The 14,142-nt window shown below is 41.8% G+C and overlaps 1 protein-coding gene across 5 annotated transcripts in view; it reads left to right on the top strand.

Moving 5' to 3' along the window:
* The window catches only part of LOC111861795 (transient receptor potential cation channel subfamily A member 1), a 160,229-nt gene that overhangs the window by 53,694 nt on the left and 92,393 nt on the right, over positions 1 to 14,142 (top strand). For all 5 annotated transcript variants that reach the window (XM_033750456.1, XM_023846649.2, XM_023846648.2 and 2 more), the window contains exon 3: positions 1,669 to 1,971. In XM_033750456.1, coding sequence (XP_033606347.1) covers positions 1,669 to 1,971 — 303 coding nt within the window. The remainder of the gene's footprint in view (positions 1 to 1,668; positions 1,972 to 14,142) is intronic.

Here is a 14,142-nt window from a genome sequence, read left to right as displayed (position 1 = left end):
CTACCAGACTTCCTGGTGTCACATCCCGGAAGGCAATATTCTTCTTACTTTACTTAAAAGATGGAGCTGAAAGCTGCCATTGCAGATGCAGTTGAGAAATTAAGAGCCCGTGAAGAGACTGAGTATGTTGCAAATAAAATGTAATTTGCGAATAGTGAAATCGCATCACTAATTCAGTAGTTGGATACTTGTTACTTATAAAGCTTCTGTACTTCTTCCTCGTATTTCGTTAAATATTCCGAAAACTGTCCAAATGGAAACTAGAAAACTCAATTAAATGTTTAACTTTATGTTACATATGCATTTTTTAATTTGAATATTATTTGCAATAGAATTTAAGAGAGAGGAAGTTATACAATGATGACCTTCGTAGTTCGAGTTCTTCAGAAAATATCACTAGGATGAACAAATTAGGGATAGTAAGGTGGGGAGCCATGTAGCACGCATGGGAGAGATGAAAAATGAATCACAGATTTTGTCCGACAGCCTAGAGGAAAGTGATCACTTGCCAGAAATAGATTTAGCGGAGAGGATAATATTAAAATGTATCTTAAATAAATGGGGTGAGCGATGCTGACTGGTTTCATCTGGCTTACGATAGGATTCAGTCTTCTGAATGAGATAATAAACATTCTATTTACAATAAATTTGGGGAAATTTCTTGTCCAACCGAGTGAATGTTATGGGCTCTACTCCATGAGGTTACACAAAATATTTGAATCACATCATCAGCCATCGTAAATATGAGGCGTGAAAGTCCGAAGACTACACAGCTAAGACCCAATCAGACCTAAATCCGGGGGGCAAAGTTCGGCTGACCTTCCCCAGTTCTGATTACTGATTGACTGTCGACTCGACATTATGTAAGATACTTATTTTCGGTTTATGTGAACAATACTAAAGTTTTTTAGGTTTTGGCATATGTGATTGTTCAGACTGTGGTCTTATGGATTGTGACATCGTGTAGTTTTGTAAGCCGATACCGAAGGTTTAGAGGAACATATTAACTCTAACTCGATCCGGGTTAGCGCAGTCGGTATAGCGACTGACTACTGGATGGACGACCGAGGAGTCGGAGTTCGAGTCCCGGTAGGGTCAACAATTTTCTCCACATCGTCCAAACCGGCTCTGGTGTCCACCCAACCTCCTATACGATGGGTACCGGGGGCTATTTCCTAGGGGGTAAAGCGGCCGGGGCGTGAAGCTGACCACTCACCTCCAGCTAGTGCCGAGGTCAAGAAATTAAGGATTTATACATCCGCTCCCTTATACGCATTCACGGCGTAGTGCTTAATTGGTTAAGTACAGGGACAACTTTACTTTTACCATTACTAACTCCAACATTATGGCTGACTTGTGTAGGTCAAGGAATTGGTTAGGTTATATAGGCAAATTTTAAGGAAGTTGGCCACAAGTCCCAAGAGAGGGTAAAGAAAGGAGTCTTGATCCGGAGAAATGGGACACATTTGCAGGAAAATGACCCTTGTTTCCTGTTTCCTTATTTCCTAAGTTGGTGCTTGGAAACGGAGGATTCACAGCCGTAAGTGCATGGAAAGTAACATACAGCAGAAACCCTTCCAAATTCGGGTGACTGTTGTGATGAACATTCATGGCCCCTGTTAACTTGAAGTTGGCGTAAGACTCATGAATCAGTTTTACACGTTTCAGGGCCGGATGTGGGAGCTGGTTCGAAAGAGGCGGCAGTATCAGCATGTGCGGAAACCGAAGGTAGCAGACAGCGAGATGGACAGATCCTGTGCGGACGGAGGCTCGGAACTCCAGACCATGCTGCCCACACCCATCGTCACAATCCATAGCCTATGCGACCGCCTGAACACGGCGCCCAATGCCCACCGACAGGCTTTGCAGCAGGGAACTCCACTCAGTGTACTGCCAAACACCAAGTTGGACCTCAAGAAGATCAACGGCGACGTGTGTCTCCTTACCGACAGTCCCTATCGTATCCTCAGGGTAAGTGACAGCAAGCCGTAATAATTTCTTTCCACAGATTAAACTTCTGAGCTTCAGCAATCGATATATGTAGCAGGCGCTGTAGCCTACTTAAATTTGTACTGCTTTGCAGTTTACATATTGTGACATAACGGCTGAAAGCCGGAATACAGAGCGAGAAAATGCGGTCGTTGCTAAGCAACGGCCGATAAACATGCGGGCCACTGTTACACAACGGTGGGTAGTCGTGTGTCGTAGCTAGTTGTTAGCCGTGAGTAGAGGAATCTCCATTGTTAGAAGCCGCTACCTAGCAACGACTAGTGAGGACATAAGAGAGTAAGAAGAGTCGACGTGTGCTGTGATTTGTAGCGAATGTAAATTCGTGAGTGCTTACGAGTTCTAAGCATTCAGTAAATCCTGTCATCAATGCAAACCCCGTGTCTAATCACTAACGTATGACAGTACCTCTAATTCGCTAGATGGAGAGCCTGTGGACCTAACAAACCATCTAAGAGCAGATGAATGTGAGTTCTGAACAGCGACGAGTATTCAGATGGTGGTCTCCTGCGATGTGATGCTTTGTACTTCGGTGGATAGATACCAAAGTTTAGTTGGTTGCTCACACGGAAGGTAGAAGCAGCAGGTGCCTCCGAAATTTTGGTACTTACTTACAACGGCACACTGCTTCATATCCTAGAATGACAATATCTGAGCAGAGGAGAATCATGCATTTAGTCTCTTGGTGAATTTATTCTGTTGTTTAATGACCAGCGTAGAATAACATTAGATGCTGAGAAGGAAGAGCCACCTACATTGGCCGCGTTATCAAAAGCACGTACTGGCTTTGACCGCTTGAAAACGTGAGTTCCAATTCTATCACACTTAAGACGTGTATTTGTCGGGGTTTTGTGTCTAGTGTTGTCCTCTAAAGGTAAAGGCTGATCTCCCTTCTAAGGGCTTGTCGCACACATGCTGATACATTATTTCAGAACAAATTTTGACCGGAAGAGGCAAGACGGCATAAACAGTTATATTTATGACCGAAGGAGAAAAGAAAATAATGAATGATTTACTGAAAATGCCCCACTGATATTTGTAACAACTTCATCCAGGTCTACTCAAGGCCCAGAACATTCACGTTCTTCACTTATATTCTAAAGGAAGCCAGTTCAACCTCAACTGGGTTAAGTGCTATTGTGATGCCTCCCACCGTTCCCTCAGTTTGGATTTTACTCAAGTTACATTATTTTATTGCCGGTCACGGTAGCCGAGCGGTCTAGCATGTATTGTCTTCGCTCACTAGGAAGCCGGGATCGTGGGTTCGAATCCCACTCAGGACATGGATGTTTGGTGTTTGTTTATGTGCGTTTTTCTGTGTTTGTGCACGGGTAGAGGCCTTGCGACGAGCTGATCACCCGCCGAAGAAGTCCTACCGAATGTCTAAGATCTAGTAAACTGAAGTGAAACGGAGAGTTTCATGGAGGTAGGCCAAGGCCGAAACTGGGGCCGTAGCGTCAAAAGAAAAGAAAAAAAATCTTATTATCACATGCATCAAATTATTACACAAGTTCTTGACGTCTGTTTGAATTAATCACTCTCACGACACATTTCGGCATTTACATTTACGCAAAAATACGAGTATCTGCCTCAGGGGTACTTGTGGGGACAATTTAAACTAATTTCAAGAACATGTAATTGACTCTACTGATATAACAAACAACGCTATGGATTACAACGGTGCAAAACACAACACAGAAAATTATTATTTTACCTGATCACAACTGTTGAGATCGTTGCCTTTCTCACAACCTTTGCAATTAACACAGTGCTTTTAAATAACGTTCCAAGAAACAGACAGGGCCTAAGGCATGGGGACAGCAAGTTTCTTCGAAACGTCGATTAAATTGAATCAGACTGCATGAGGTCATATCCCAAAAGATAGCACTTTTCACCGCTGTGAGAATCTCAGATCAAATATTTACACCTTGCGTTGTGCCAATAACATTAATGGTGCAATCCGTCATATCGATCTGGGGTGATCACTTCTGATAGCGATTGCTCCCATATGGTCCGAGAGCTTTCAGACGATAAACAACATAACAGAGATATACCCGTATGTGTCTAACAAGGTTTCGTAAGGGCATAAGTTCTACGCGTCGATAGTATTATCGAATTACTGGAATTACAAAAAGAACAGGACAGACACCCGAGAAAATAGGAGCGGCCTTGTTCGCATCGGTTTCTTCCCTGCGGCTAGGCTCTCTGATTACAAAGAACGGGAAGCGTTTGCATGGCATATTCACTAACTAACCCCATACAGAAAGCAGTCTTCTGGGATTTGGCACCGTGTATAAGNTTACTAAAGAATTCTTCGACACTTGTGGAACACAAAGGTTCATTCATTCATTCATCATTGGCTCGACAGTCCTGTGTGGACTTTGACCTCTTCAGAAGCTTCAACCAGTCTTCTCCGTTCATAGCCGCATTCCTCAGACTCTTCACTCCCAGGGCCCGGTATCCTGGATCATATCAACCTCCCATCTCGGTTTGTGCCTTCCGATTTCCAAACACCTTCTTGACTGACCTACTATTTTCCATACCTACAATATGTTCAGCTCAGCTTAATCTGTTTATATATTTAGTAATATCTGGCACATTAAATAGCTTATACAATTCATGGTTATGGCCCTTGCTCCATGTACCCTCATCCTGTAGTGCTCCAAAATTGCATCTGAGAACTCTTCTTCCAAATAGAACTAATGATCTTTCATCTGGCTTGGATAGCACCCAGGTCTCTGAGGTGTACTGCGTATGTTGATACTGGTCTTATAAGTGTCTTGTACAGCAGCAGTTTAGTTTCCCTTGAGATCAGTTGTGACTTCTGATGTTTCATAAGTCCATAAAACGTCTACTTGTAGAAAGGACATGTTTTTAACTCGGTGCTAATGTCACTTTTGCAGTTGGCCTCTGATCCCAAGCAAGTGAAATTATGCAGTTTTAAATTTATATGAATTAGTTTCTATCAAGGGTGGGCCACCTGCACATCCCTTCATAGTTATTGGTATATATTTTGTTTTCCCCTTGGATGATCTCTAAATTCATCTTTTTAGCAGATTTCTCCAAAGTGATAAAAGACTGCATTTATCTGTCCTTGTGTCCATCCTGTGATGTCAGTATCATCGGCAAATGCCAGGTTCTAAACCGATTTCTAAAAAATAGTTCCCCGTATATTACGAGAAATACCAGCAACTCTTATCAACCTATCAAGTGGTATGTTGAACAACAGACAGGCTAGGATATCCCCTTGTCCAAGAACGTCTTTATATCTATTGGCCCAGAGAGCATACCTGTATTCTGAATTTTGACCTGACACCGTGTGTTTTTCATGGTAGTTTAACTAGTGCGATTAGCTTATGTGGGATCTGAAATTCCTCCATTGTAGCGAATAAACTACATATGTCTACATGTCATAATGCTGCTTTGAAATCTATGAAGAGGTGGTGCATTTCAATTCCAAACTCACTGTACTTTTTCAAGTAGCTGGCGAATATTGAAAACCTGTACACGTGTGGATCTTCTTCGATGAAACGTACATTGGTAATCACCAATAATACTGTTTATGATTTAAGATTTTCAGAAGCGGCCTCCGTAGTCTAGGGGTAACGTTCCCACCTCATGACTCAAGGTACGCGGGTTCAAACCCGGCGGAGGTCGTGGAATTTTTAAGGGCGGAAAAATTCAGGGAACAAGTCCTCCGGGAGGGACTTTAAGCCGTGGGTCCCGTGTCGTAACTTTAAGGCACGTAAAAGAACCTCATGCCTCAAGGAGGCCTCTTAGCCAAATTATAAAGGACATTTCCCGCCCAACAATAGTCTTTAACGCCTCTGGTAGATAGGGGAAGCATCTAGATACCGCTGAGCCAGTAGAGGCCGAACTCGCTGGCTGAGTCGGGACTGATGGCACGCTCCAGTATCGGTAGGGTATAGAGACTGGTAGAATATCACAGGGGGACGTACACTAGACCACTGGTCGCGGTGCATGGGGAAACCCACCCCCTCCAATAATAATAAATAATAATAAGATTTTCAGAGCAGTGACTATGAGGAATGCCGTCTTCTGGGATGTGGCGCCGTGAAGATCTTGTGTGAACCGACGTTTCGGAGGAACGTATCGCCTCCATGTTCCGGGTAGAAAAATCCGTGGGCGAGGAACCAGCGTGAGCTAGATGTCTGAAGTGTTATGTACCTGCATTTTTTATCATTTCAGCTTGAATGGGATCCATTCATGAAGCATTGTTATTTTTCTTTATTTTCTGATGGCTGCTTCCATTTCAGCAACTGTTGGCTCTTGGTCAGCCGGTTCTAGGTCTTCTAAGATCCCTATTTTGTCAACGTCTTCCAAGTGATCACCCACATTCGTGTTCAGCAGCTCATCAAAATGTTCCAGACATCTTTCTAGTACCGCCTCATTCCTCTTGTCTCACACAACGTTGCCCTAGACTGAAAGTCTTTACGACTCTTATTTAACATTGGATAAACGGCCCTACTTTCATTTATACTTCGAAGGTCTTGCAGTTTCTTGAGTTCGCGTTAATTATGTTCCCCCTTCCTCTTTTTGTGCACCATCTACTCTTCCCTTCTCGCTCCTCGATGTTCTTCTACTACCTTCCGAGTATTGGTTCCTTTCTGCACGCTTCACTTTTGACTGCAGTCACACGCTCACGTTCTGCATCACACCAAAGATTATATTCAGCTGTATCTACTTTTCCCAGTACTACATCTTCCATCAGTGTTCCAGTGTCGTTAAGTACTCTCCAAATGTTATTCACATTCTCACTGTGTTAGCCTTGATAAGTGCTCATTAATTATTTCAACATATCTAGCTTCGACTTTTGGTTCCTTAAGTTTTTCATTATTACATTTTCTGGCCTGGGCGCCATATTTCTTCCTCACATTGGAAATTCGGCTTCTAATCTTTGATATTACTAGGTACTGGAATCAGTATTTGCCCCTCTATATGATCTGACGTCCATGAGGTTAGACAAATATTTTGTACCTATCATAAGGTGGTAAATATGTTTAATTGTGTTTCCATCAGGAGATTTCCATATAATTTTACCAATGTCTTTATTATTGAACATCGTATTGCCAATCACAATATTCTGTAAAAGGCAAAGCTATCCCTGTAAGAGGCCATGGAGGCCCATAGTGTCATGAGAAGTCAGCCTTACACGACAACCGCCCTCTACTTCCAGGAAGATTCCTGGTACTCATTTCTGTTGCAGCCTGAGTCGACCCCAAGGCCATAGTGAGGCTGGAAGGATTAGGTCAACTGAAAAATCGAGTTACCTCATCGGGACTCGAACCCGCGACAAGGAGGCATGCTGGACTCGATATGCAGGCTGTATTTCCCAATAATTAGTCTCTCTTTCTATCTTAGCACTTAGGTCACTTATATATCCCTCCTCGGGAACTCCCTATAGACCATATCTAGACCACCATAAAAGAAATCTTTCTTCAGTTGAAGAGTGTGCCCAGGTAATACTGCAGTTGAAAAACTTCCCCCTTATTTGTAATCTGCACCGTCTACGGGATTCTGTTTAAAGTCCATGACAAACTGTTTTATCTTCATCTTTCGAAAAATATGATCCTTCTTTTAAAAAGGTAAAGCTATCCCTGTAACAGGTCGTGAAGGCCCATAGGGTGGTGAGAAGTCGAGGCTCCCACATTTTCTCTAGATAATCGGATCACAGATGGCGGTGAGGTTGTCAGCCTTACGCGCCGGCCGCCCTTTACCCACTAGGTCCTAGTGGACGTTTGACCTGTCCAGCAAGGGATGCCCTGCCAGTAGCTACGCTACCGCTGGTATGGTTCTCAGGGTCCTTGGCATACTCAAACCCCCTCACCACGATAAGGTGGAGACACCAACGAGGGGGGCATAAAAAGCTGCCTACTTGATCATCTCATAATGTTGAAAGTTCAGTTCGAGAAATACTTTTGCAATGATTTTGGTGAATTTAATTGGATTAAAAATCCATTCGAAAATGCTCCTGGGCCATCATCTCTGATGTAAATGAGCAAGAACAACTCATCGATCTCACTAGTGATACTTCATTAAAAAGTAAATTGAAGGAATTGTCTTTGCTGGGGTTCTGGATACATATTGGCAAGGAATTCCTAATTTTGAGCCAAAAAGCATTGAAGATCCTGATTCCTTTCGCAACAACTTACTTATGCGAGGCAGTCTTTCCTGCTTTGGTAGCTATAAAAGTCAAAGTATCGTTCAAGTCTAAATATTGCTAAAGAAGTTAGAGTGGCCATTTCTGATATTACACCACGTTTTGATAAACTTTGTTCTCAAAAGCAGGCCCATCCATCACACTGACCTTTGACATTTAACTATTCGATTTTCTTTGCAGAAAAAAATAGTTGTTAGTTAAATATCGTTTCATTTCAATGCATATTTTGGTTAACTGCAAGTGTTAAAACTAATTTTTATTGTAGACCTAACATTGTGATACTTTAATTTTGAGTAGAAAAAACTGCTATATAGTATGTAGAAAAACACAAAATAAACTGAATAAACGTTAAACATACCATGACTTCTATTTTGATAAAAAAAACAGGCTGGGGGCCTGAGAGTATTTTCTCTTGTCAGGGGGGGGGGCTCAGATGTAAAAAGTTTGAGAACTACTGCATTATGAACATTCCTGGTACTCATTTCTATTAGAGTCTGAGTCGACCCCAGGGCCATAGTGCTGCTGGAAGGATTAGGTCAACTGAAAAATTCCCCTCATCGGGACTGGAGCCTCAACCAACTGCGCTACCGCGTGATTTTGACACGGATGATTCATGCCTCTCATATGTACTGAAGGTTAAAAATAAGGTATCAGAAGTCATTTCCTCCCACCCCAATCCTGAAATCAACAGCGCTTTGTGGAAACATCGTGGCATATTGCCTATCCATCCAGTACACTGAGTGCCGATCACACAGGCCGCGCGGCCTAAGGCATGAAATATCTTCGCCCTCTCAGACACTGGGATCGTGGGTTCGAATCTCACTCAAAGCATGGATGTATATTTGTATTTATTCTGTATTTGTGTTAGGTATCGGCCTTGCGACCGGCTGATCCGCCGTCCAAGGAGTCCTACCTGCTGTCTTCGGTTACGAAACTGAAGAGAAACGAAGCGTTTCATGGATGCCTTATGCTCCAAGCGGGAGCAACAGGAATAGAAGAATTAATAACGCGATATTTAAAAATAGTGTTTTTAGTATTTATTTGTTATTCAAAGAGAAGATAAATACTATAAATTCATTAACACGAAGAGAAAGTACCAAGTCATTATTCTGTTAGCGTGTACGATTAGAAGATGGTTGGATATGTATGCGCTGCGCCTGAGAATCTCAACTGTTCTATACGTTTCATCCTTTTTTTTTTTTTAATAAATATATACAATTTTAATAAAGGCATATATGACATAGTCGTTCCTATGCTTAATTAAGTACCATAACAAGAAGATACATGGGAGGGTGGAGGCATAGCTCCAGTTGCCAGTTTCATGCTCCGCCCGCTTTACCTTTCAGAAGAGAGCTAGCTGTACCTACTGGATAGGAGAGTGGGTGGACGCCGGAGCAAATTTGGATGTGGTAACCAAATATCTCTGCCTCCGTTGGCAATCGAACTCCAATAGTACAAACCCGTAACCAGTCACTATACTGACGGAGATAAAAAAAAAGAAGAAGAAGAAGAAGAAGAAGAAGAAGAAAGGAAAAGTAAATTTATTAGTGACTGTGTGCTTGATTGTGAATCCTTCTTCACGGTCGAAGTTACGTCGACCCTAAAGAAGGAGGCCGAAATTTCTTTCGAAACGGCCATCAGACATGGTGCAGTATACTGAAGGATATAGAGTGAGCAGTAAGTTATACTTGGTTTTTTGTCGCTGTTCAAAGCGGGAAAATCCACCTCACTAAGTACAATAGATTTAGAAATAAGCGGGGGTGTCCAGCGTCGAAAGATAAACTTCATATGAAGATGTTTTTTAAATGCGAACAAGTACAAAACGTAGGGGTATTTGTTTCTCTTTTGAATATACACTCAGAATCCCCCACTTCGTGTTCTTTATTTGCTTTTTCTTTTTAAAATTTCGAAAATTTCGAAATGGCTCCAATGTGCCTACCAGTACCTTTAAAGTAAAATGCAATTATAAATGTATGTTTTGTTTTATAAACACCAACTCACATGTCAGTTTCATATTCTTTTTGCTGGTTATCCGGCGTTTCTCAGATAATCGAGAGTTTTACTGTTTGCGCATTCGTAAGGAGCTCGTAACAGTGACTCGTCTGTAGTGGTATCCTGAAGCACGTGACAAGTCCATCAAGAGATATTATTTCGTGCAATGCATAAAGTTAATTGTATTGAATGACGCTTCTAAGCATCGAAGGATGTGAATTGCGTGATGCGTAACGTCCCCTTCGGACTTTTGCCCCTCTCATCGAACATTTTAGGATATATGAAACCGAATGAAAATGCTCTCCGGGGAAATTTGGTGTCCATTTCATTTTATAAAATGAAGAAATCTGTCGTCTCGATGGAATTAAGAGATAACATCCATAATAAACGTACATAAACAGTAAGTCACACGAACGTGGACTATGTCCGAACAATTTTTTTTACCCTTTGATATTAATGTTTTTTACGTATTAATTTCCTCCAGATCCAATTTATTTTGTTCGAATTTCAAAACAGCCGGACCCACACGTTCCACTGGAATGATATTTCAAAATATTATACAGAATCTGACAGGAGTCAATGATTTTAATGCATGACAAATCACCAAGACCATTTTTTTATTTCTTTTTCACTTTGATGTTGTTTTTAAACACATTGCAAATCATTGTGCCCAGATGTCTTTGTTTATTTTCTTATTTCGTCCTTTCATATATCTTTTCTAGCTTTTTCTTCTCTTTTCTGTATTTCTTCGTGAAATATTATTCTCTCTCCCTCCTCTCGCTCCCACTGTGGAGCATTGGGCTTATTTCTCGGTTTCATGATCATTTTACAGACGGTAGGACTCCTTAGACGGGTGATCAGCCCGTCGCAAGGCCTCTGCCTAAACACAGGACAACACAAACACAGAATAAACGCATACACACACTAAACATCTATACCTTGTATGGGATTCGAACCCACGATCCCGGCTTCTGAGCGTGCGAAGACAGTGCGTGCCTTAGACCGCTCGGCTACCGTGACCGACATGAAATATTATTAGGGTGATCAAAACAAGAACTATTAGATGGGCAGTAACTGTAGCGCGCATGGGAGCTGTAAGAACTTGTGCACGCACAGTTTTTTATGTATATCTCTATTTGTTTGTACATTCAGTCCATATTAAGGACTGTAAGTACATCTTATGAAATACTTAATCTAAGAATTAAATACTAAGAAAGAACATGTAGGGGAGAATAATACTCCAGTGAGCATTCTCAAGGAATCTATTTCGAGTGTGACTCTGTTATTGTACGTTGTAGTACATTTATGTGAGGGGCAGTGTTAGGTCGGTTGGCTTATGCCTTTTCAGTCTTCTGGGCTCATCTGCGTCGTTTAATGATATGGTTGCCAGTTTATTTGGGTGTGCTGTGATCTTGTCTTTGTATTTACGGCTGATGTTCGTTGTTTCATCCCGTACTGTGGATATGCCTAGATCGGCACGTAGCAATCTGTTTGGGACGTACCACGGTGCACTGACTATGGCGCGAAGTACTTTATTTTGAAATCCCTGCAACATTTCTATGTTAGATGTACTTGCAGTTCCCCATAATGGTGCACCGTAAGTCCAAATAGGCTTCAGTATTGTCTTGTATACTAGGAGTTTATTTTCGGTAGACAGTTCTGACTTTCTGCCAATTAGCCAGTGCATCTGACTAAATTTGATGTCAAGTTGTTTTCTTTTGGCGAGAATATGTGTGCGCCAGGTCAACCGCCTGTCCAGGTGAAGGCCTAAGTATTTGATTGATTCCTCTTGTGGTATGCATGTTCCGTTTAATAGTACCGGAAGGCAGGTTCCGTGTCTCAAGGCGAAGGTGATGTGCACGGATTTAGTTTCGTTGGCCTTAATTCTCCACCGCTGTAGCCGTTCTTCGAATTGCTCTAAGTGCATTTGCAGTATCCGGGATGCTTCAATAAGGTTTCTGTGAGACGCTAGTATTGTTGTGTCGTCGGCATAGGTGGCAAGCATTGTTTGTCCGGTTTCTGGCAAGCCAGCAGTATATATGGAGTATAGCATAGGCCCAAGGATACTTCCCTGTGGAACTACGGATAAGACGGTATAATTCGGTATAGGCTTCGTCGTATTTAACTAAAAAAGTTCTGTCGGCAAGATAAGACTTTAATAGAGAATACGTTGGATGTGGAATAACGCACTTAAGTTTGTATAATAGGCCTATGTGTCAAACTTTATCGAAGGCTTGGCTTATATCAACACATACAGCTGAGCAGTAGCGCCTGATTTCAAAAGCACTATGAATTTGGTTTACTAATCGATGTATTTGTTCGGTCGTTCCGTGACCTTTTCTGAAGCCAAATTGATGTGTAGGTATGAACTGATGATCGTCGATTTCAGGTACTAACCGTTTGAGCAGAATTTTTCCAGAACTTTGGAGAGAATCGGCAGTAGACTAATGGGTCTATAAGATACATCGTTTGGATTTTTTCCTGTTTTCAAAATCATGACTATTTTCGCGACTTTCCATTGACAGGGGAAGTATTCGAGTCGTCAAATTGCATTGAAGATGTATGTCAGTACTTTGAATCCTTTGTCGGGCAATTCTTTTAGTATTTTGCCGGTGATGAGGTCAAATCCCGGTGCCTTTTTTGGACTAATGCCACGGAGTATGATAGTTTCTACCTCGCTTTGAGTGGTTTTATTTAGTGGGAAGGCCATCTGAAACGGAGTCTCAAGCTGTTTGTTAATTTCCTCTTCAGCTCTGGTAGTCGGGATGGATTAGGTTGGAAAACTGTGCGTAGTTGTTCGGCAAAAGTCGTAGCCTTTTGCGGGTCAAATCTTGCCCAGGTGTTGTCTCGTTTCCTTATTGGTGGTATATGCCGTCTAGGTTGTTTTATTTTACGGGTAGCCTTACACAGAGAGTAATTCGTGGCTTCTGTTGGGGTTAGTCCTCTGAGATATTCTTGTACTGAGTCATTTTTTAATTTATATGTTAACTTTTTAAGTTCTTTTGCAAGTCTGTTGTACTTTTGTTTATCAGCTGGACTCCTTGTTAGTTGCCATCTCTTTCTAGCTTTCCTTTTTTTACGGAGTTTTCCTTTCAATTCTATGGGGCATTTTTCTGTGATGTGTGTTATCTCTATCTGCTCTTGCCTGCCTTGCTGCTTCTTGTATGGCTTTAGTGACAGTTTCCACGGCTTCCTCTATATCTAGATTAGTTTTTAGTGGCATTTCTAGAGTGATGAGCTCGTCTAGTTTTTCCCTAAATGTGTTCCAGTTAGTCTTGCTGCTAGTGAGCGATGGTTTCTTTGGTTTTCTTCGTACGAAGGTTAGGATGGTCACTAGTATTGGCGTATGCTCCGAGGTAAGCTCCAAACATGATTCAACGAGGTTATGTTTTGAGTTGATTCCTTTTGCGATGCAGAAGTCGATTAGGTCTGGTATTTTCTTAGGATCAGACGGCCAGGTAGGTTGCCTTGTTGTTATACAGATTAAGTTATTGTTTCTAATAGATTTTTGTAGTTCCCTGCCTTTGGTTGTTGTAATTCTTGAACCCCAAATTGTATTCTTGGCATTAAAGTCTCCGCCTACTAGGAATCGATTACCTAATGTCTTCAAGAAGTTGGTGTAGTCATCGTATTTATTGTTATATCTGGGCGGGCAATATACTGCTGCCATTGCCAATTCTCCTGTGCTGTCTTCTGTGGTGACACTGGTGGCCTGCATGTTGTTAAGACTGTATTTAGCTCGTTCATAATGTTTGATTGTTTGTTTTATAATTATTGCCGTGCCTCCGTGAGCTGTGTTGTCAGGGTGATTTGTGCTGCACAATTTGTCCGAAATCCTGAAGGAACGAGACTATATATGAGCCCTAGGAATAGAAGAGAGGATAATATTAGAATATTTCTTAACGAAATAGGATATGAAGATGTGGACTGGATTTATCTGGCTCAGGAGAGGAACCTGTGGT

The sequence above is a fragment of the Cryptotermes secundus genome, unplaced genomic scaffold (genome assembly GCF_002891405.2).
Source record: "Cryptotermes secundus unplaced genomic scaffold, Csec_1.0 scaffold598, whole genome shotgun sequence".
Lineage (NCBI taxonomy): Eukaryota > Metazoa > Arthropoda > Insecta > Blattodea > Kalotermitidae > Cryptotermes > Cryptotermes secundus.
Note: the sequence above shows the minus strand (reverse complement) of the source record. Positions and strands in the feature narration are given on the sequence as shown.